This window comes from Podarcis cretensis (genome assembly GCF_951804945.1).
Source record: "Podarcis cretensis genome assembly, chromosome: 13".
NCBI lineage: Eukaryota > Metazoa > Chordata > Lepidosauria > Squamata > Lacertidae > Podarcis > Podarcis cretensis.
The window spans coordinates 2,682,961-2,706,341 of NC_137182.1; the positions used below are offsets into that span (position 1 = coordinate 2,682,961).

Genomic DNA, 23,381 nt, shown 5'->3' on the forward strand with positions numbered 1-23,381 from the left:
TCGTCTTTAAATGTGGACGGATTCGAGTTTCTCCCCCTTGTCCAGCTGGAGTTTTACAGCATGTAAGTCATTAAAGCAGAGCATGGAAAACTCCTTCAGTGCAAAGGAGGCCAGTTTTCTCCTGGCTTGGTTGTTGTTTTGCTTCTCGGCTGAGCCACCAAGCGCCATTCCCGGCGCGGCTTCCCTTTCTGTCACTTCTCCATAACTCTTCACATTTCAGTTGGGCTCTTGGTTGCCTTCTGCTTCCTCTTTTTCCTGCATTCCTATATTTCATTATTTGCAGCTTCTTCCTCTTCAAGAGCTTTTTCAACAATGTGAGGAGGATGTGGAAACCCAGTTACATTATGAGCAGCAAATTGAGAAACTAACAACACAATCCTAACCATGCCTACTTGGAAGTAAGTTCTGTTTAATTCAGTGGGGCTTACTCTCAGGTAAGTGGGGTTAGAATTGCAACCTAAGACTACTTACACATTGTTGCTATTTTGCGAGTGGGATATACTGACAAATTTAGCTTGCACAAGTGTTGTTGTTGTTTAGTCGTTTAGTCGTGTCCGACTCTTCGTGACCCCATGGACCAGAGAACGCCAGGCACTCCTGTCCTCCACTGCCCCCCGCAGCTTGGTCAGACTCATGCTGGTAACCTCGAAAACACTATCCAACCATCTCATCCTCTGTCGCCCCCTTCTCCTTGTGCCCTCCATCTTTCCCAACATCAGGGTCTTCTCCAGGGAGTCTTCTCTTCTCATGAGGTGGCCAAAGTATTGGAGCCTCAGCTTCACAATCTGTCCTTCCAGTGAGCACTCAGGGCTGATTTCCTTCAGAATGGAGAGGTTTGATCTTCTTGCAGTCCATGGGACTCTCAAGAGTCTCCTCCAGCACCATAATTCAAAAGCATCAATTCTTCGGCGATCAGCCTTCTTTATGGTCCAGCTCTCACTTCCATACATCACTACTGGGAAAACCATAGCTTTAACTATACGGACCTTTGTTGGCAAGGTTATGTCTCTACTTCTCAAGATGCTGTCTAGGTTTGTCATTGCTTTCCTCCCAAGAAGCAGGCGTCTTTTAATTTCGTGGCTGCTGTCACCATCTGCATTGATCATGGAGCCCAAGAAAGTAAAATCTCTCACTGCCTCCATTTCTTCCCCTTCTATTTGCCAGGAGGTGATGGGACCAGTAGCCATGATCTTCGTTTTTTTGATGTTGAGCTTCTTTCACCCTCAATAAAAGGTTGCTTGCACAATCCTCCTGCACGAAACTCTTCTGTGAGTTTGTTGCACAAGAACACCAAATTCACTGCTTGCACAAGTACAGTAGTGAATTTGGTGTTCTTGTGCAACAAACTCACAGAAGAGTTTCGTGCAGGAGGATTTTGTGCAAAGAAAACAGAGTACAAAAATCACATTGAAATAAATCCACAGCAGATACAGATGTGTAGACCTGGAGTCTCCAGTTCCCTGGTGTTTCCAGACCCAAGAATAGGACTCAAGAGATGAGATAGACTCTCCCAATCATCAGCTGGGGTTACGTGCTTAGATATTTTCAGCTTGAACACTTACACGTCACTCATTGCCCCCTGCACAATATTTAAGCCAACAGGAGCAAAGGAATATAGACACCTGAAGGCCCAAGAAGATGATTCCCTCCAAATCCCAAAACCCATCCTTCTTGCTGTAGGTCATTTCTACAGACCTGCAGGATTGATTGAAAACATGTTGGTGCCTGATGTGCTTGGTCATGAGCAGATCCACTAGCTTAATGGATTCTAGCCTGCTGCTTAAATCAGAGGGGTTTCCAGAGGGGATTTTTTTTTCTGCAACCCTTTCTAAAAGTGCAGTATTTCAAAGAGCTAAGGCTCTCTGAGCCAGCAGGCTTGCAAGGAAGCTCTGTCACTCCTTGTGGTAAGCTTAGGGTGCTCATTTGTGCATAATAATTTTGCTACCCATTGTGGATGCAAAGTGGACACCTGTGGAAAACAGCAGAAGAAAGTTCTGGGAAGTGGAGAGTTATGGATCAGCCTTACTCCCAGCCCACAACTCCTTAGTGCAAGCCACCCGGCCTGAGATCTGTGGGGGTTAGTATGGCGGGGATGAGGAAAGAGAGCAAATGCCCAGAACTGATGCATTTGTGGATTAAGCTAGAGAGGAACAGGAGCTGGAGGTTTCCTGTTAAGCCAGACAGGGGGAAGCTGCGATGTGCTGTTTCAGCTGAACTGCCCCAGTTCCCTAGGGAACTCAAAGTTCTTCACCTTTCACCTCAGAGCAGCTTTTCTGGCCGTTTCACTCTGCAGTCTGCGGCCTTCTGGAAATATGCAGATTTGCAGCACTAATTTACATTGGAGATAAATCAGGATCCAGCTCAACCAAATGGTCAGACGTTAACTATCCATGGGAAAGCCCAAGTGCTGAATCTTTCTGACATCATTGCAGAGACGGGTTTCCTCTGCCCTCTGCATTCTTCTTGAATTCCCGCAATGCTTCAATCCAGAGGAGTCGCTGGTTCAACCACAGCCTTCCTTCCCCAAGCTGAGACCGGGTGATAAAACCAAAGGAGGAGCATTGTGGGAGGTGCCACACTTTGGTCAGCCAGCGCCATTACATTTGATGGATCCATCTATTCCTGTAGATAAGGAAGTGCAGAACTAACTGGGCTTACTTGTGGTTTCTAGTGCATTTATCATGAGAACCCTTAGATCAGGGACAGGAAATATGTGGCCCACCTGAAGTTGTTCAGCTACAGTTCGTATCACCCCTGATCACTGATATGCTTGCAGGAGCTAATAGGAATCTGATTCCAACAATATTTGGTGAGCCACGAGTTCCCCATCAATTGGAACCATGTGAAAAACTATGGCTCAGGAGAACTGATGTAGAATTAAGGAATGACAAGGTCTCTGAGTATATACTTGGCCTGGAGATTTGTTTTCAGTACTGAAAACAGAATTATTTTTTTTGTCCTTTTATTCAGAAATCAACTCATTTCCCCCCATAATTTTTTTTGGGGGGTGTATTTTTGTTGTTATTGTTAAAGAACAGAGAGTCAGAAATCCTTGTTGCTCTACCGCATATCACCTAGAAATCTACTGATAAATCTCAGTCACATCTAAGCTACCAGATTCAAGCCTACTGACAGAACAAGGTTGGGATGGCTACAGTCATTGCATTGCAGAATCATAGAATTGTAGAGTTGGAAGGGACCCCAAGGGTCATCTAGTCCATCCCTCTGGAATGCAAGTGTCAGAACTAAGCATCCATGACACATGGTCATTTTCATGCCTTAGCAATTGTTTAAGCTTCTTGCCAGAATTGTGGGTTGTTGTTTTAATGCACTTTTTTCATTTGTGCAAATGTTATATCCATTTGTTTTGTGTGTTTCATCTAATGAAACTTTACCACTGATGAGAGTTTACCAACTCTACAGACTTTAAGGAGTTCCCAAGAGAACTCTGGCTATACAGTATGGGGGTGAGGGACCTCTAAGAGAATTCTTAGCACCCTTGCCAAAGGGCAGTTCTCTAGAGCCTTTGGTAGATGGTGGGACAGTTAAACTGGTTCAAGTTCCATTGAATTGAATGGGAGCTACACAGGACCCGGACGCTGCTCTTGCCTAACTCCTGCTCATTTCAGTGAGGCTCTTCACTGAGAACCTCCTGATGAGTTGTGACTATGTTTGCTTGCCTGCATTTTTTTCCAGAGGAATTCAAAATGCTTCCTCTGAAGTTATCATTAATTTACTTCAGAGAGTTAAGCTGCTGCAGGATTGAAATTGTAGCTATAGATCTGTTCAAAATAGTTAAATATAGCCAAATAAATAAAAGGCCTGTTTGCCACATGTTTGCTATTCTAATTCTGAGTATATATGGAGAAAGGAAACACCAGCCTCTGGGTTGGGTGGAGCTCTCATTTCCCTGGTTGTTCAGCAGAAGATAACTTATCTGTGGTAGGCTTCTTTGCAGAAATCATTAATATCTACTTGGAGGAAACACTCCAGAGTCAGGGAAGGAATTAATGTACCAAATCGGTTGTCTAGATCTTTAATCGGTGAGAAAAATTCAGTATTTTCTGGAAAGATTAACCAGAATTTGCTGTTATCCCTCATAACAAACTCCTTGCCTATGCAGAGTCCAAAGCACTAGGAGTCTTGTGGCATATCTGCTTCACAGACTTAAACTGACTTAAGCTACAGTCCTGTATGCACTTACCTGGGAACAAACACCATTTAACTCAATGTGACTTTCTTCTGAATATACTTGTGTAGTTTTACACTTCTGTTGATAATCATTAATTTCCCCCATGTTTTTCTGGGAAATGTACTGCAGTTCTTTTCAGGGAGCAGAGGCGAGGATGGGCTGAGCTAGGGCTCTCTAGAAGACCATTTTCAGCACTCATGCCAAACTGCAGCTCCCACAATTTGGGTGTGTGTGACTGTTAAGCTATCATACAATTGATGTAAGTTCACAATGTAGATACACTCCCAGGCATTGGCAGTTGTAGCCAATGTAGTGTCCTTTTGATCTTTTGGACTACGGTTCCAAGTATCCCTGAGGGTTAGCCATCCTGCCTGGGGCTGAGGAAGCTGGAATTCAACGGACATATGAAGAACACCATATTGGCCACCCCTTCTCTAGTGTTTCCAGCTTATACCTCCAGCCAACTCGCTGGTTCTACCTATTGAGTGATGGTTATTAAATGGGCTTGTGTACTGCATATGCATGTTGAAGACACAAATCCCTTTGCTTCAAAAACAGATCTGTATTGGTACAGTTGCTGTCATTATAGTGCTGTATCAGAAAACAACACATCAAATGCTATTAAAAGCGGGTGGGGGTTTTGTTTTGTTTTTTGCAACTGATCATTTCCAAGTGCAAGTCTTGGTCTGTGCCTAGACTGTCTCCCACCCTGAAATCTGAAATGGTGTTCCTGGTGCAACTGTATATTAGATGCCAGGGGTTTCTTGGATTCCAAGGGCTTACTTCTGTGCTGTAATTCCTTTCTGTATTTTATCTCTGTGGTCGTGGCACTTGTCTTTTTCTTGGAAGCAATGTCCTTTATGGTTCTTTGACATGTTGCTGACCGCCTTACAACCTAGCATCCTCTTTGCCTTCTTTATTGCAGCTGCATATAGGGCTGAAGTCTTTAGGGATTTTCACAGCATCATCCCCAAATCCTTTTCCCGTAAGTATACTGTGCATGTGTTCTCAGTGTATTACCAAGTTTCTCCATCTTGCACGCTATTTCTGTCACCCCCTGTGTTTCCATTTGTCTGTGTTTCGCTGTACTTGAACAGCCTTGCATTTATTTCACTTCCTATTTTTCTTTTTGCAGCTTGCAAATCTTTTTTAGTGCTACAGATAGAATCATCTGTTTAGAGAGGGCACTTACTCGATGACTGGCTAGAAAGTGTTATATCTTTAGTGGTATAAACTCTTGGAATCTTGTTCACAAGGTGGCTAAAGTCCAACACCCCCCCCCCCCGAAATGATTCTTTGAATTGAGTGCTTAATTCTGCAGTGTAACTGTGATTGGATTGGGCCCTAAATATCCAAACAAACGATTCCGTAGGTTAATCCATTGCTTTTTATTTTGCTGACAGATTTCTGCTGTTGTCATAATTGTCAACACTGATTTGGATTTTATAATACATTGTTTAAATGTTAACCGGTCACCTCTGTTTGCTTGTTGACACTCTCGAAGAATTCAAAAACCCTTCCAGAAACCAGGATTTAGCATGACCTGGTTGGCATTCAGTTGAGTTTTCCTCGGAATAGACCTATTGAAAACTCAGCTGAATACCATCCTCTGTTTTTAACAATGCTTTCCATGATTTCCCTTGGAATAGATGTTGAACCAAAAATTACATCACCAAGCTCTTCTTGGGCAGAAGAAATAATTGTATGCAGCCGACTGGCAACTTGTGCACAGTTAACTAGTGCGATTGCAACTTTACACGCTTGGCAGCTGGCCAGCTGAAATCACACATGGAAGGCCAAGGGCACATAAAGAGCTTTTAAGCCCTCCGACTTCCTTAATGGGCTCTGGGAAGCTCTTTTTGGAACTCTGGGAGGTTCCCTCAAGATCCTGTGGGCGCCTCTTGGGGGGGGGGGGGCAAGGCCTGCTGACTTCGGAAAGGTGGGGGTGGTCATGCGGCAAGGTTGTTCTGACTAGACCCAATTTTGTCTTTACATGCAATCCCCCGGAACATAACCCCCACTCCAGTTGAGAGCCAACTGTAGTTAACTTTAAGACCACCGCCTACTCAGGTCTCTGTATGTATACATACATACTCCAATGGAAGAGGTGCAAAATTCTAGCCTGGTCTTCCTTATGAGTAAAGAGATGAATGGTTCAAATATATAAAAGGATGTCACATAGAGGAGGGAGAAAGGTTGTTTTCTGCTGCTCCAGAGAAGCAGACATGGAGCAATGGTTCCAAACTACAAGAAAAAAGATTCCACCTAAATATTAGGAAGAACTTCCTGACAGTAAGAGCTGTTCGACAGTGGAATTTCCTGCCAAGGAGTGTGGTGGAGTCTCCTTCTTTGGAGGTCTTTAAGCAGAGGCTTGACAACCATATGTCAGGAGTGCTCTGATGGTGTTTCCTGCTTGGCAGGGGGTTGGACTTGATGGCCCTTGTGGTCTCTTCCAACTCTATGATTCTATGATTCTCTGTTTCTATGATTCTCTAATTGAATACAGGCAGAGAAGTACATTAGCATTAATTTCAACCTGAGGGTGCTAAAGGCAAATAATAATAATAATAATAATAATAATAATAATACCAACAACAACAATACACTATTAATGAAATAAAAAATATTAGATAACACTGGAAGAATCCTGATAGTTCTTGCAAATGTTTTCAGATTGAGCAGGACAATGCTGGTTCTTCGGGAGGGACTTACTGCTGAGTAGACGTGGTTAGGATTGTGCTGTAACTCTGTACCTGCCACATACATTAACTAGACAGTAGTTATTCACTGTGCTGAATAGTGGGACTATATTTGCAAAAGCTTGAGGCTGCAGTCCTAATCCCACTTACATGGGAGTAAGCCTCGCTGAATTCGATGGAAGTTACCTCTGAGTAGTAGTTCTGTGTAGGATCCCAGCCTCTGTCCCAGGCTTGCTTTTGAGACTAAGGCTGCAATGCTATACCCACTCTACTGCGAATAATAGCATTTACCTTTCTGTAGATAAGGTTAAGGGACGCGGGTGGTGCTGTGGGTAAAAGCCTCAGCGCCTAGGGCTTGCCGGTCGAAAGGTCGGCGGTTCGAATCCCCGCGGCGGGGTGCGCTCTCGTTGCTCGGTCCCAGCGCCTGCCAACCTAGCAGTTCGAAAGCACCCCCAGGTACAAGTAGATAAATAGGTACAGCTTACTGGCGGGAAGGTAAACGGCGTTTCCGTGTGCTGTGCTGGTGCAGGCTTGCCAGAGCAGCTTTGTCACGCTGGCCACATGACGCGGAAGTGTCTCCGGACAGCGCTGGCCCCCGGCCTCTTAAGTGAGATGGACTCACAACCCTAGAGTCTGTCAAGACTGGCCCGTACGGGCAGGGGTACCTTTACCTTTACCTTTAGATAAGGCTAGGATTCAGGCAGATTGAGGCTTCCCCCACCCCATAGAGCCCCTGAGGGGATGAGGCAAACCTGCCTCTAGAGCCAATGTGGAGGGAAAATATGACGGCATTATTTATGTAAAGACCTGCCACTGAAAAACCCAGAAACCGAACTGTAGTTGACTATGCAGAATGCAAAGAGCAGCAAACTGGTTGAAAGCCCTTTATTTAATGAATGCACTTTGGACGGAAATGGACAAGGTGTTACATCCCTGCTAAACATGCAGGAATCCTCTTGACGCTGGTGTTACCTTTCTTGATCTGCGGTAACATGCCGCCAGCTGATTTTGTGGTTTTAAACAACCCTCAAGCATTTGGGAGACTTTCTTGACTTTTCCTTCCAGCTTCCTTTTCCCCAATCCCATCATTTTTGGGCAGTTTCCTATTTTGAAGTAAAATGTTGCAACATGCTGATGTGTCATGTGCATGCATTGCAGCTTGCACGCATGACATGAATATGTGGCGTGGCATGCACATGTTGCCATGGGATATCGAGGGGCCTGGGCCCTCCTTGAAAATTGGAGGGTGCAAGGCCCCCTGCTGCCCCCCAGGCTGGCACTGCTGCTTCCTTGTGTATTCCCTTTCAAAGTTACTCAATTTCCAGGGGAGTCCCCTGATAGTCATTTGCAGCCAAACAACAAAGCATCTTGTGGCACCTTAAAGGCAAAATTAATGAATTGGCTAATGACCCATCCCAAAGCCATCTATGGCTGCAATTATAACCATGTCTACTCAGAAGTAAGTCCCTGACTTCTAAATTTAGTTGGGCTTACCCCTAGGTAAGTGAGGCTAGGATTGCAGCCTCACTGTCTTGCTTTTGCAGTTCAGCATAAACTTCATCCTGTCCTGTTTCCCTCGCTCAGGCCTTGGGAAGGGCAGTTTAGGGCCCTGCTGATATTCTGTTCTTCCTGTCCTGGATTGTCTCAATTTGTAGTCACACATTTTGGAGTCACACGATACCACTTACCTAAGTCCTTTTTGTTGTGCATCATTTTATTTGACCAGAGCAAATTTAATTCAGAAAATGGTTGTGTGTGTGAATCTGTTGAAGCATAATGCTGAAGCTATTATATGTTTTAAAACATGTCCATAGTATAGAAGGTTTAGTGTTTGGCAGCTTGAAATCTACAGATTTTAACTGAGATGCACAGATAAAGTCAACAGGTAACAAAAGAGACCACTTCTTTTCATGCAAAAAGAAGAACAATGGAACAAAATAATAATAATAATAAAGCACTGGGTGTTTTTAAAATTCACATTAGGAAGTGATTAGGAAGGCTACAGTCATAATAATCCCACTAACCTTGGAGTGGGATCCACTTCCACGTAGGCTTGGCTAGGACTGCAGACAACAACTTAGATGCGCACTGAATCAGCAAAGTACTTCAGGAAAAAGAAAACCAATGAAGGCCCTGGGAGAACAGCAGCAATTACGCATTGATGAATATGTGAATGATTGCTTTGCATTTTGCATGTCTATTTACATATAATGTGTGCGTGTTTGTTTGTTTTTTTAAATTGTAAGTTGAGTCCGTGTCAAGATGGGGCTAGAGGATAGAGGGAATGAAATCTACTTGGTAATCCACTTTCAACAGATTATTCCAGCATCCCTAGCAAGACCTGAACCATGTATATGGTTTCGTTCTTTCTTCAAAGTACAAATCCATTCCCCTAAGCCAGGGCTGTACAATCTGTGGCCCATCAAGTTGGATTTAGCTCATCAGTCATGTGTGCTGGTCTCTGAGGGGCGTTTTGCTGCCCATCTAGCAACTGGTCCTGATGTCCACACACCTTTCTAGAGAAGCAATACTGGCTATTCCTTAAGGGGTCCCTGTGGCCCTGCTAATGCTAATATTGGGGCTTAAAGCATGATGATATGAAACTTTAAGGTATCCATGTAATCATAATTGTCTAATACTTCACATGTGCTTGAAATAATTATTTGCACACATAGAAACGTAAGTGCCATAGAAGTGTTTCGTGAATCCTGCTGAGAAATGCTTTCCTTTGTGTGTTTACTGTTTTTTGCCACAATGTTTTTTATTCCTTAAATTTATTTATTTTTAAAAGCACTGAGTGGCATCCCTCTATTATTTCTTTCAGCCAGTAATATTAAAATAGAGGCACAGAGTGATGAAGAGAATGGGCGTGCCTGTGAAATGAATGGGGAAGAATGTGCGGAGGATTTACGAATGCTTGATGCCTCTGGAGAGAAAATGAATGGCTCACACAATGGCAGCAAAGCCATGTCAGGAGTTGGAGGCATTCGACTCCCTAACGGAAAGCTAAAGTGTGATGTCTGTGGGATAATTTGCATCGGTCCCAATGTTCTTATGGTTCACAAGAGGAGCCACACTGGTAAGGCCTAGAACAGTTCTTTTCCCCCCATTTAGCCATACCAGTAGGAAGTGATTTATTTATGTGAGTCTGGGGAACATATTCTTTCTTGCATGCTACATAGAACCTCTTGAGTATTTATGGTTTCATCAAACACAAATGAGGGATCCCTCAAATTCTAATCAATTTTATGTCATTAAATCATAAGTCACAAATGTTCTCTTCCAGTAACAGAGAGAGAGATAAAAGAGACAGTTTCTACACATAAATTTCCTTGATGGATTGGGAACTGTGCATGTACGCATTGGCGCTCTCTCTCTCTCTCTCTCTCTCTCTCTCTCTCTCTCTCCCTCTCTCTCTCTCTCTCTCTCACACACACACACACGCACACACACACACACACACACACACACACACACTAGGATGCTCATCTGTATCACAATGTGCATTTCAACAACAAAAAAAAATTGTTGTGGTTTTCATTCACACTACATGGATGGAGGTGTGCCTTTCTATTTCACTCTGGATGAAACAGGCCACCTTAAACATATAAGCAGGGTTTGTGTGCAATAATGCACACACTTGTATCTAAAAGTTTAAAGGAGCTTGAAATTGGCATTTGAAGTCCTAACTTATATATGTGGGGTGACAAATATAGTTATTCTGCTAACAACTATTGAAAGTTATCCTAATCATGTTTATAAAAATGTCTGTTTTATATGTTCTGTTTCCATCACACTTTTCAGGGATATCAGTTCCAAAATCACCCTAAAATTAACTGAAACCAAATACGTTGTTTTGGACAAAATTTTCATAGATGGACACCTAATAAATGGATCAATGACCTCAGTGGTGTAGGACAGGGCACCAAATTTGCTATTGATATTTTCATATCTTCCTTTAGAAAAAAGTGATTATCAATTTTTATTATTTTTGTGAGCCCTGTAACATGATCAGTGTATGATACAGTTTACAATAGACTTGAGTTCCCTCCTGATTTTCATAAAGGGCTGACTATTTAAAAGGTTTTACTATTAATCGCATTGTCCTAAATAATCTATGTACATATCTCAGTTTAGGCATATTGTGTAAAGTGATGTTCTGAACAATTAGGGCATGATCTGGTTACACCATGGGTACTGGGCCTGCGCTGTGAATGGATCATGCCCAGATTAATTTGTTGCCATTTGGTAAAAAGAGAATTGATTGTGTATGCAGGCAAGTTCATACTGTTCTGTTATGGGTTGTAAAAACTCTTACTGGTTTTTACAAGAGCTTCATGGCATAATTCGAAAAACAAAGTAAAAAAGAAGAGAAGAATCGTGCCTGAGGCACAGTCTAAAATACTGTGGATTTTGAATTTGCTTGGATTGCGCTTCTTGTTCTTAAGAAATAATTTGTGTTAATATGTGGAGGGGGCTTGCTTTTCTGTGCAAACAGTATAATTAAGCAGATAACGAAGGAGATAACTTTTCAAAATAAATATATATAAAAAGGAATATAGAGAAGATTTTGTAGATCGAGCATCAAGAGAATTTTTTATCTAAAATTGGCAGGTTTTCCATCATAAAAATACTTATATCAGAAAGCAAACTCAAGACAGAATGTGAAATATCAAAAACAATAGGATGCTTTGGAAATAAATATTACTTTTGACAAAATGCAGAAGGAACTATCAGCACAGTTAAAGCAACTGAGTGATAAAATAGCTAAGCATGAGAACCTAAGAATCAATTATTAAACAAATTAACTGTAAGTTGAAGAACTGGAGAATAAATCTTGAAGAGACAGAAATGTAATATTGACCTTGTTCACATGTAGTGTTAAGCTATGGTTTGTTTTAACCACGGTTTGTTGAACAAACCATGAGTAGACCCACCAATGCCAAACAAACTGCACTTTGTTTTCCCCAAGCATGCCTTCTCCCGTCCCCCCACCTCGTCTTCACTGCCCACTGGTTTATCTTGAACATCTTCATGGTGTGCTCTCCTTCCATTGGCCAGCTGCACAAACAAGGCAGGGAGATCTCCTTGGATGTTTTCTGCCACATTTGGCAACAACTGTGCACAATTCTCTTCCCCCTTCACAGGAATAGCCAATGTTTCCTCAATATAATACAATCCTTAACCCTTTTCTTTCATCCTCATGGAGTGAAAGCATTTTTCTCTCTGCAGGACTCAAGGCAGCAAATCCACCTTTCCTTTGCCCCTTTTTAGCTAAAGTGGATTGCTGGCCAAATGTGTGACTTTGTAGAGCAAAAAAGAACAGGAGGATAGATTTCCAATAAAGAGTCCTAGAATCGTAGAGGTGGAAGGGACCCAGTGGTTCCTGCAATGCAGGAATCTCAGCTAAAGCATCTCTACCACTGGTAGCCAAAGAGCAGGAAGCAACATAACAGTGTATTTTCCCCTCACAAACATCCCTGCCCCATCCCACATGGCAAGTTTTTCCACGCCGTTCCCTAATAAGCCACCTCACCGATAGCAATTGAAGTAATTTCAATGCACAGTTAGTGGCTCATCCTCAGAATTCGCATTTCTCCTACACTGCAAAGTCCAAGATCTGGGGATCTACGGCCATACTACCCTGAACACGCCCGATCTCGTCTGATCTCGGAAGCTAAGCAGGGTCAGGCCTGGTTAGTACTTCGATGGGGGATGAGGATGAGTTTGCGCTCTTGGACTAGGCTGTTTTGGGGGACGTCTGTACAGCAGGAGAATTCAGCCTCAGAAGCTGAGGCAGAACCAGCCCTAAGCCCACACCATAAGGAGAAGTGCCAGACTTCAGGCAAAGAGGAGTCAAGGTCTTCTCATGAGTAGGATCCTGCTTGAATTCCACAGCGGGTGGAATTCAACTGGATTCTGGGTGTGGTTCTAGCAACTCTAGCTCAGTGCTAGGCTGGAGGCCTGTCTACCATCACTGTGTCTTGAACCTGGCCTGGAATCCTGACCACCCCAGGATTTGTCACTTGCTTGAGCCCATGCTTGATCCTCTGCTTGCTTGGCATCAGAGGCACCAAGTTGTGCTAAAGATGGGAGGGGGCAAGACGCACGCGTGGCGTTGGGAGCATCCAAGGGATGGAGCCAAACGCAGCAGCATGGGTTCAATGGCTCCTCCTCTCTTGCACTTGGCCTCCTCCTCCTGCCACCATCACCAGCCCAGAGCTGCTTTGCCTGTCTTTCCCTTACACGACAGGAGGAGAAAAGGTTGTTGGCTCCATGCTCCATCTCCTCCGCCCCTGTTTGTTCTGAACATTGGAAGGGGAGCCTAGCCCCTCTAAGGTGGTGCCTATGCCTGGCATTGGCCCTCGGACTGGCTTTGGATGGTGGTGGTGCTATCTAGACCTGGGACCCAGCTGGGGGAGGGCAAATACTTGTAGAGAGGACTCTCTTCATGGGCTTTGAAATTTTGAGGTCGCTGCATCAGCCAAGTGGCTTTCAGTGTCATTTGGAAAATGTGGAGATGTATAGACAAGGCTCCAAGTTAAGGAAAGGAAAACATCTGAAGACATACATGATATTTATTAAGGATTTGTGGACTGACACTTCTCATACAAAAAACTTAGTACCAATGTGTGGTGAAAAGGCAAAAATGCTTGGACACATCTATCTGATTTGTTTTGGCTTTATTATTTATAGAAACAGAAACGTAAACTGGGGAGAGGTTCTTCCAGCATTCTTGTAGCTCTGGGCATGCCTTACCTTCCTGATCTCTAGAGTTTCTCCTCTTGAACCTGGAACTCTGTGTGAGAAAAGACATTGCTAGTCCTATTTATAAGGTTTTGTGTTTATTGTGCTAAGATCCCCCACAGTTGCTGTGCCTCTGCTTTGTTGTTCTTGGAATAAAATTTGAAGAAGAGCAGAAAGGAAAAGCTAACATTTTCCAAAGGACAGCAATTCACTCCATGTTGCTTGTAACTGATTTTGAGCCTTCTGAAATAAACAATTTTTATAGTCTGATGTCCAAAAACCTGACTTTTGAATCACAGCTCTGACTTCACCCATTGGCTAAAAACACTTAATGGTGGGAGCAACCAGGCTGGGTCATCTCACAGAAATGTTTAGGTTGCTGGCATATTTTGCTTTATAACATTCATTTATAGAGGACTGGAGACTTAAAAAAATGAAAATGAAATGAAAGCACTGAATATGTTCAGGTTGCTGACATGGGCCCTGGGGCAATTGCTCCAATTACACCATTATAATATGACAACGGGGAGGTAACAGCAAGCAGACATAACTCCTCCCTCAGCCTTTGTGCAGCCCTGTTAAAACTAGAAGTAAAAAGGGATGCTCTATTATTGACATGTAGTATGTGCCTGATGAACACGTGAGGCTTGCAAAACCCATTAATTTGAGTAAATCCTGTATATTGCATTCCCTTAAATAAATATTTGATAAATGAATACACTTCTTGCATGGCAAGTGCCAAATGTGATGAATGAGTGACCCTGGTTAAAAGGCATAATTACATTTAATAGACACACCTGCCAAGTGAAGATATGCAAATTAAGTACCTGATATTTTTCATTAAAAGTGAGGACTTAAATGTAAGTGGACTGATCTTATACTCCCCCTGCTTTGCTATTTGTAGCACAGAATACAAACCATAGCACACTGCAGTCAGGATCTCCCACCAGAGTTCCCATACATTGTAGGTATCCTATTGTTTGTTCTAGGCTAGCCACTGTGCAGTCAGGATTGTGCTGAATATTCATTTAACAAAATGCACTTGTTTGTAAGAAAATCTCTTAAGCAATTGACGGTGAATCCTGCTCTGCTTAGCTGAATGGCGGGCCACGTAAGCTCTTCGTAAATGACTTCCCACCACTTAACATGTCAAATAGTGGCCTGACCATTTCTAAGCTGCAGGGCGTGTACTTGAAATTGCCCTCGCATTAAGATTTTACGATAATACGTATGTTTGTTTATTGAAATGCTGAATAGGGTCACCAGGCTACTATTGGGATGCGTTGTGTTTCCCTTTGAAAACTGATGCTGTGATTGTTTCATTCTTGTTCACGCTTAGTGAACTATATGAATAAGTGCCATCAGGGGTGGGGAATCTACAATATGTTGTTGTTGTTGTTGTTAGTATACCGTCCTATACCAAGAGGTCTCAGGGTGGATCTTAGCCACTGGTGGGCCCAATTTGACTTTCATCTGAATATTATGAGCTCTCCTCTCCTCTCTATTTTGCTCCTCCCCGTAAAATCCTGAAATGGCTCCTGAGTGGAGCACACAATTGGGGTGACTATTCAGCCCAGTTGCCAGTGAAGCAGAAGCTGGGAGAACTGTAAGCAGACCTCCCTCTTCCCTTCTTCCTGAGGCTCCTCAGGCTGCTTCCTTGTATCCTCATTCTCATAAAATTAGCTAGCCATTTGAACATATGTATGAGATTTACTTGCATTATCATTTAATTAATTTTATATGCAGCCCTTGCACCCAAAGGAGCCCAGGGCAGCAAACAATTATGCAGCACAACAATACAAATGAAGAAATGAATGACTAAAACATTTACAAATATTAAGAGCAGCTAAAAAAATAATTTAGCTTCCCATTCTAATATGGTAGGAATAGGTGCCAGTCATATGGGCTGGGTACAACAACAACAATAATTACTATTATTACTATTACAGAATTTTGTATCGCATCATTTTGCAGCTGTGATAATATACGAGATCATTTCACAATGACACATTGATAATTTTTGTGTGTAAGCTAACATGAACAGCAGATAGTCCAATTCTAATTTTATCAGACTGATAATTCATATTACATCTCCTATCTGTTTCTAATAATGATGATGATAATAATAATAATAATAATAATAATAATAAGATTTTATTTATACCCCTAGTATAACATAGCAAATTTGCATGTTCTCTGCATATCAAAATAGCTTCAACATTCATCTGACATTTCCAATACTTGCTATCTAATGCACTATATAACTTATGAAAATGTTCAGGAGTAATGTATCAACTGGAAATTACTGTAAAACACGTCTCCCAAATTTAAGCACTGAATTAAAGGTTAGCACCAGAATCTTAGCTATGTTCTCATGGCAAATGTTATCAATTACACTGTATCTTTTCCCCAATTTAAAATATAGTTTTAAAATTGTTCTTTATAATAAACAATTTGCAATATTTTATACAATTTGGCCTGACACATGCATCTTTTTCAAAGCAATTCACTTTTGGTATACTCATTTTCTTGAAGTATTAATGAAACTAAATATTTCTAGTCAAAAGTGATGAGTATCCACTGAAAGTTCAAAATATGACCGGAAGTAATTGCGATGAAACAGATCTTTGTCTCTATGTTGTTACAGCAGCGTCAAAGTCATAAATTTATGCTAAAGTATTTAGGGAGGCTAATGCTCTGCATATAAGTATCCCACAACTTTGCTCTAGTTTGCTTCCAAATTTGAATGTTTCTAGTCCTTCAAAGAAAAAGGATCGTTCAACGTTGTCAAAGGCTTTCTCCACATCTAGGAACATAAATATTGACGCTAAGCTTCTTAGACGCTAAGCTTCTTCTTAGCCTATGGATTTTTAGAGTTGGAAGGGACCCTGAGGATCATCTAGTCCAACCCTCTGCAATGCACATTTCTAAGGTTCTTCACTCCCCATCTCTTGACTTCCTCCCCTAAAGTGAAAAATATGCTGCACAGAATTTTACTTATTGCACTTCTACTTCAAATTCCCTTCAAGGAGCTCAAGATAGTATTTTCCACCTCCCCATTTTATCCTCACAACAATCCTGCGAGATCGGTTCCCAGCTCACTCAGTGAGCTTCATGGCTGATTGGGGTCTTGAACCCTGGTTTCTCTGGTCCTAGTCCAACACTTCAACCATCACACCATACAGGCCTTTCAGGTATCTGGGTCCTTTTCATGTATCATTTAATTGCATACTGAATTCAATGGGCCTTCCTCCCTATTAGGTGAAGACACTTACCTGTGGCTATAGGGAGTGTGAGAGTATTCAGGCCACCTGCTCCCCTTTCGCTGGCAGCTCTGCAGCTTTTGCAGCACTGAGTCCTGGCAGAATCCTGAGGGAGACAGAAACACCTGTGGAAACTGCAGAATATTTAGTAAACACTGTAACAGTATAACAGGTCACCCCTTCAGGGTTGCGCCTTTGGGGTTGCAATGAGGATGAGGGTGCCAGTCCCTTTCTGTTTGTTTCAATTTGTGTTTATGGGAGTGTTGTGGTAGCATGGGATGGATGGGCACTCCTTGCTGAGAGGGAGGAGTTCTGCAGGGAAGGGTTGTGTGACCTCCAACCTATTCTCTGGTGAGAGCTTAGGTTAGGGGTGAACAACCTAGGCGGGAGTGGGTTGCTCTCCTAAGATGCAGTTATGTGATGGGTGGGAGTTCTCTCTGACTGTGGGAGTCTGCCACTGGGGTGTGGGTGGGTGTTTTGGAGGTGTTTGTGCTGCTGTCCAAGGTGCTGTCCAAGGCTTGGAATGGAAACGGAATCCCAGCCAGATGGAATCCTTGTGGGTCCCCAGGGCCAGGAAATTAGCCAGTTGTCTGTTCTGGATGGGGATGCAGGTGTGTAGCGTGAGGGTACTCCTGGACCTTATGTTGTCCTATTCCATGTCTCTGAGCGCCTTTTACCAGCTTTGCTAGCTCCCACCATTCCTGGGCAGGGATAGCTTGACAACAGCCATCCTCACATTGGCAACATCAAGGCTTGATTACTGTAATGTGTTTTATATGGGGCTGCCTTTGTATTGTTCCGGAAGCTACAGTTAGTGTAAAAATCTGCTGCACAGTTGCTCTCTGGAGCAACATATAAATTACATGACATTTATGTTGACTGCATTGCACTAGCTACCAATTCAAGCTTTTACTTCTGGTGTATAAAGTTCTACATGGCTGTCTACCAGCTTGTCTGAGAAGCTCTCTCTCCTATGACACCCACACTGTCAACTTAGATCTGTAGATAGAGAAATTGATGGTGTCACATGACCCTGTCGCAAAACAATGCTGGGGACTCCAGCACATGCTTTTAGGGTTGTGGTACCAGGTCTCTGGAATCCTTAGAAACGAAGCTGGTGTCAAACTTCATTTAGATGTTTCTTACAAACTATTTCCCAAACTATTCCAAAATTAGTCTGTTTTATTGCTAGTTTTTGTTTTAATGCTGTTTTATGATATGTATTATGTTTTACATTCTATTTCTGTACACTGCTTAGATGCTGTCTGAGTGTAGTGTGGTTTTTAAATTCCTGAAATAAAGAAATAAGTGTTGTAAATGTAACTAGTGTTAAAATTAATTAAAATTTTAGTTGACTAATTAACCAATAAAAATGATTAATCACAGAGGTAAAAAATTAATTGGCCTATACCGAGAGGTAAGGGTACACTTTTTTGGTTTTTTGGATTTTTTGTTTTTTGTTTTGGTGTGTTACTGTAATATGGAAAGAAAAAATGATAATAAAGATGGTCTTTCCTTCCCAAAATGCTTGGTAACTTTAGTTTATTGTCAGTGTTTCCTGGCTTACATCGGTATTTTAACAAATATTAAGTTCCTGGCAAAATGTACATTTATTGAAATCTAATTAAACTATTTAAAACGCAAATGCTTAATCAACTTCAAAATATTTAGTTGACTAGCCGTGCTTCTGGAACTCATGGAAGTAACCCAAAGAGCCTGCCTTCCTCAAAAGGCAATCTTGCAATAAAACAATCGCATTTATAAATCTAAGTATCCCCAATCAAACTGCATAATGTGTGCTAATTTGCCCCAGTTGCGCTGGACTACTTTTCTAAAACAGAAGAAACACAAAGACACATTAGCAGAAAACCTGAGTTATCAGGATCCGGCCTCCAAGGAGGGTCAGGACTTCTGAATGGAAGACACAGCTTCCTTTGCTATGTCTTAACTTCTCTTTTCTGCCCCCCCCCCCCATGCTTTTCTCTGTCTCTTTCCTGATTTGGCTGCTTAGGGACAGCCAGGTAATGGAGAAGAAATTGAAAGGGAAAATACAGGGAAAATGTAAATGAAAAGAAGTTATTATAACTGTTATAATGAAGTGCCTTTCATTTAAATATAAGAATGTAACGCTGAAATGAACTTGTGATCCTGAAATGCATTTTTAATGAGTTTCCTTTTTATTTTGCTGCTTCAGTGGCATATTTTAAAGACCCTTTGAAAAAAGCCACATTAAAAAACCCCACCAAATGCCACAACATGCAAAATTGGATATTGGTTTATTCCAAAACTGCTGATCAGGAAGAGTGGCTCTTCAACACAAAATGTTGCAGTCACTTTATTTAAATGAGTTTGAATTTGCATTGTGATGTGCCATTCTGATTTAGAAAAAAAAATTAGATTTTCAGATCAAATTGACCCAGCCAGTGAAGCGTTAAGGAACTGGCAGGTTTAGTCTGAAAGGCTCATGTTATATCAAACCTGCAGCCGGTGGAAGTCATAGAGCACCAGTTGGAAAACAACTTTCTCACTGAAATCTTCCTCCTGTAACAATGTAAGAGTTTTGTTCTCACATATTTTTCCCTCTCATTCTCCCTGTAGGCGAACGCCCCTTCCATTGTAATCAGTGCGGGGCATCCTTTACTCAAAAAGGAAACCTTCTCCGTCACATAAAGTTACACTCTGGTGAAAAGCCGTTCAAGTGCCACTTGTGTAACTATGCTTGTCGTCGGAGAGATGCTCTTACGGGCCACCTGAGGACCCATTCTGGTAGGTGTCCACGTTAGAAATTCTGGAAACAATGTGCTTGCTGCCTGCCCAGGCCAGAGATCAAGGGGTGCATATGCAACTGGTTCAGGATAAAAGATCTTTCACTTCATGTTTTCTCTGCCCTTGCCTTGAAATCAAAGGCCTGCTGGCTGGCTGGCAGGCAGATATCAGATAGATAGATAGATAGATAGATAGATAGATAGATAGATATCTGTGCTTGTCAGTTTGCCCCCCACGTGTGCTTGCACAGCTTGACCCATTAAGCCAAGTGCAGTCCACCACCATTCTAAGCTGGACTACTTGAGGGTCCTTCCATTCTTGCCGCTTGCTTGGGACTTTAAGAACAGGGAAACTGCCGAGGCCTTGGCAGGCCGTAATGCACAGCTGTGGGCTGTGTTCTGTTTGGTGGATCACAAATTGCTCAGGTCTGATTTAGGGCCAACAGTTCATCGGAATTATGCATAAGAATGAAGCAATTCAAGCACCAGTCAATGCACTCACAATGTAAGTAGCACAGGGCAACCAAAAATAAATAAATGCTGAGTTTCAAAGGCAGGTTTAAAAGAAGGAAAACTACCCTTCCTCATGTGTTGCATGAAGAACTTGAACTTGACTGAATGTAAGCACTAAAGTGAATTCTTCTACTGTTCCTGCTATGAACCTGAGGCTGTCCAAATACACCTTCCCAAGGAAAATGTTAGGCTCAAGACAAAAGTGGAGGAAAACTGGAATCTGTGTTTGGAAATAGCAACGGTGTCCTACAACTTTACTACCTTACTTCACCGACAGTGGGTTTGAGTACTGGCATTTAAAATATTTCTGCGACAAAACTACACAAACCTCCCATCTTCAGTATATGAAAAGCAAAACGACTGCTTCCAAACAATTTAAAGAATCAGCTGGGTGCAGCAGGACATCAAAAATGCATTTACCAGTAGATTTGTACTGAACACGTACTTTGAATCAGGATTTGAACAAGTTCTAATTTGTCAGATTTAGGTCCCTTCTTATTAGTGTTCCACCCTTACTGGAAACTTCTACAAGAGAAGGTGGTAATTAAAGCTTGCAATCCTATCCCACTTATCTGGGACTAAGCCCCATTGAATTCAATAGTACTTACTTCTGGGTAGAAATAGTTTCCTTGTGACATTATGCACCTAGAGTACAAAAAGAGTTGCTTGTTTCTTGTTTCTCTGATTCTAGATGTTTGGATCTGCTTGATGCAGTTATTTGACTCTGTTATTATCAGGATTATTTAATTTAGCTTCTATAGTAAATTCCGTTTTCCCCCTGCAGTTGGCAAGCCCCACAAATGTGGATACTGTGGTCGCAGCTACAAACAGCGCAGCTCTTTGGAAGAACATAAAGAGCGTTGCCACAACTATTTGCAAACCATGAACCTCTCAGGCGGCCTCTACCCGGGTAAGAGTACTTAGCAGAAAGGCAAAATTAAGGCCTTGACTGTAATCCGTGCCACTGCCGGAGCATTGCAAGCAGCATAGCCCCCCTTCATGAGGCGCCCAAGCAGTCTCTCCCGGGGCACAGGTACATTAAGGGTCACCAAGGGCAGCAGCGGCACAGAGACATGCGGCCGGGTGCTTTTCAGTGCTGCAGAGAATGCTGGGATACAATCTTTATTGTGAGGTGGGGAAGTACTCTTCAGTTCCCACGGTGGAGGGGGCAGGTGGAGAAGCCCCTTTGTCCTCCTCCTTTCTGACTAGCCATTCAGGCAAGGGATTCCTGCTTGGCTTTTGCACTCCTCTGCCCTTAACCACCAGCCCCCTGGATGTTCCTGTACCATCTTTGCCTTCCTTTCTCTTGCTGTGCCTTTTTGTTTGCATATCCCAGTGGGGATACAGGCATTCCCCTTCCATGAGCCCACCAGCAGGGATGTCAGCAGGAATTCCTGAGCCACAGACACTGTAGGACGTGGATTGGGGCCCCAGCAGTTGGTTGGCAAGAGCCAGGGCCTGCTTCACTTCTCCGGGGGCCCTTGGGCACAGGGTATCCACATCACAGGTCTTACATGTAGAGGAAATACAGCTTTCATATATGTGATCCATATGAACAGACAGAGCACCATACTTCAGCATGAGTTGAATCTATTGAAAACCCCCATAAAAAAGTCCAATTGATACAAGGAACCATCTTGGGTATGTAGTGCAGAATAAACACACCACACTTGTGAAGATGCAGTGCCATTAACAAGGAGTTTGGGATGAAAGGTTGCCAAGGGGTCTTTCTGAGGATGGAGTGGTATTGTAAGGCAGTGCAACTGACCTGCCCCACAGATCTGCTTGTAAGGAAAAAATGAGCAGGGGGAGAACCTGGACCTCTTTGCAGGAAATCATAGAATCACAGGATTGAAGAGATCCTCAGGGTCAAATACTAGTCTCCATGCAGTGCAGGAATTGCAACTAAAGCATCCACCAGATGACCATCCAACATCTGTGTGACAGCCCTTGAGATATTGGAAGATGGCTCTCATATCTCCTCTCAGTCTCCTCTTTCCCAGGCTGAACATTCCCAACTCCATCAACCTTTCCTCATCCGGCTTGGTTTCCAGACCCTGGATCGTCTGTCGCCCTCCTCTGTCCACCTTCCAGCTTGTCTGCTGTGCAGAACTCAGTGGAAACCAGCCCCATAATCTGCCTGCTTGCTAGGGGTATATTTCCTGTCTCTGCTAAATTATGGATTTCAGGGATAGGCATATAATATAGATGTGTGAGGATGCACAAGATTCATTGTGAGTTTTCCACAGAGTTTTGAGGAGGAATAGTTTAGGTTTCAGCCTTACATAATGATATTGTTCTGTTCCTACTCTTCCCCCCTCTCCCTGCTCTATCTACAGTCCTGCTACTGTTACTGGATGCCATTGGATGTTTTGGGAAACAAAACAAAATATCATCGCCTGCTAAAAAACAACAACCCTGTTTAGACAAGCCTCACCTTTCACAGCATCTGGGCAGGCTTGCCAAAACAGGGTTGTTTTTAGCAGGCGTCAAAAAGAGTGCAGCGAAAGACCTGCTTGATCTCAATAGGCAGGGAGTTCCCAAGTGCAGGTGCTGCCACTCTGAATGATTCTTACCAGTGCAGGATGGGCATTACGTGGCACCTTTAGCTGATCAAACTGCTCAAGAGGGCACACGCAGAGTAAGGCCATCTCACAGGTAAAATGGTCCCAAGTTGTTAAGGGCTTTATATACTTAATACACTAATAGTATATAAAGGCGTTATATGCTAATAGTAACATCTTGACCCTGCCCTGGAGCGTTATATGCTAATAGTAACATCTTGACCCTGCCCTTGACCAAGGCCGCTCTCTGAGCACAGGTGTTCTATGCTGACAAGGCCTCAGCCCTGTCAGCAATGGTGCTGCAGCCTCGTGAAGGATGTCTCTGCAAGGAGTGGAGAGCCACAGCAGGAAATGCGCTGCAAGGAGTTGGGAGGAGTACAATTCTCGCCTTCACTCTCCATTCCCATGCTTCTTGCAAAGCTTGTAAAAATCATTTTCTTTCAAAAAAAAAAAAAAAGTACCCTGTTTAGACTTATTTATTAATATAAAATAAGCAGCATTGGCAATAATTATTTTAGAAAGGTTCACATTCTAAACATTCAAGTTAACGCAAAACATTTGTGCATTATGAAACCTCAGCTCTGAGGGAGAGGCTGGATTGCAGTGATCTCTGTGCTCCTCCATGGGGAAAGGGTCTG

The 23,381-nt window shown here is 42.7% G+C and overlaps 1 protein-coding gene across 7 annotated transcripts in view; it reads left to right on the forward strand.

Moving 5' to 3' along the window:
- IKZF1 (IKAROS family zinc finger 1) overlaps positions 1 to 23,381 on the forward strand; it is a 78,904-nt gene that overhangs the window by 44,878 nt on the left and 10,645 nt on the right. For 5 of the 7 annotated variants that reach the window (XM_079949698.1, XM_079949699.1, XM_079949700.1 and 2 more), the window contains 3 exons: positions 9,716 to 9,970; positions 19,500 to 19,667; positions 20,964 to 21,089. In XM_079949698.1, the coding sequence (XP_079805824.1) occupies positions 9,716 to 9,970; positions 19,500 to 19,667; positions 20,964 to 21,089 (549 nt within the window). The remainder of the gene's footprint in view (positions 1 to 9,715; positions 9,971 to 19,499; positions 19,668 to 20,963; positions 21,090 to 23,381) is intronic. The other 2 variants (XM_079949702.1, XM_079949701.1) reach the window with 1 other exon arrangement.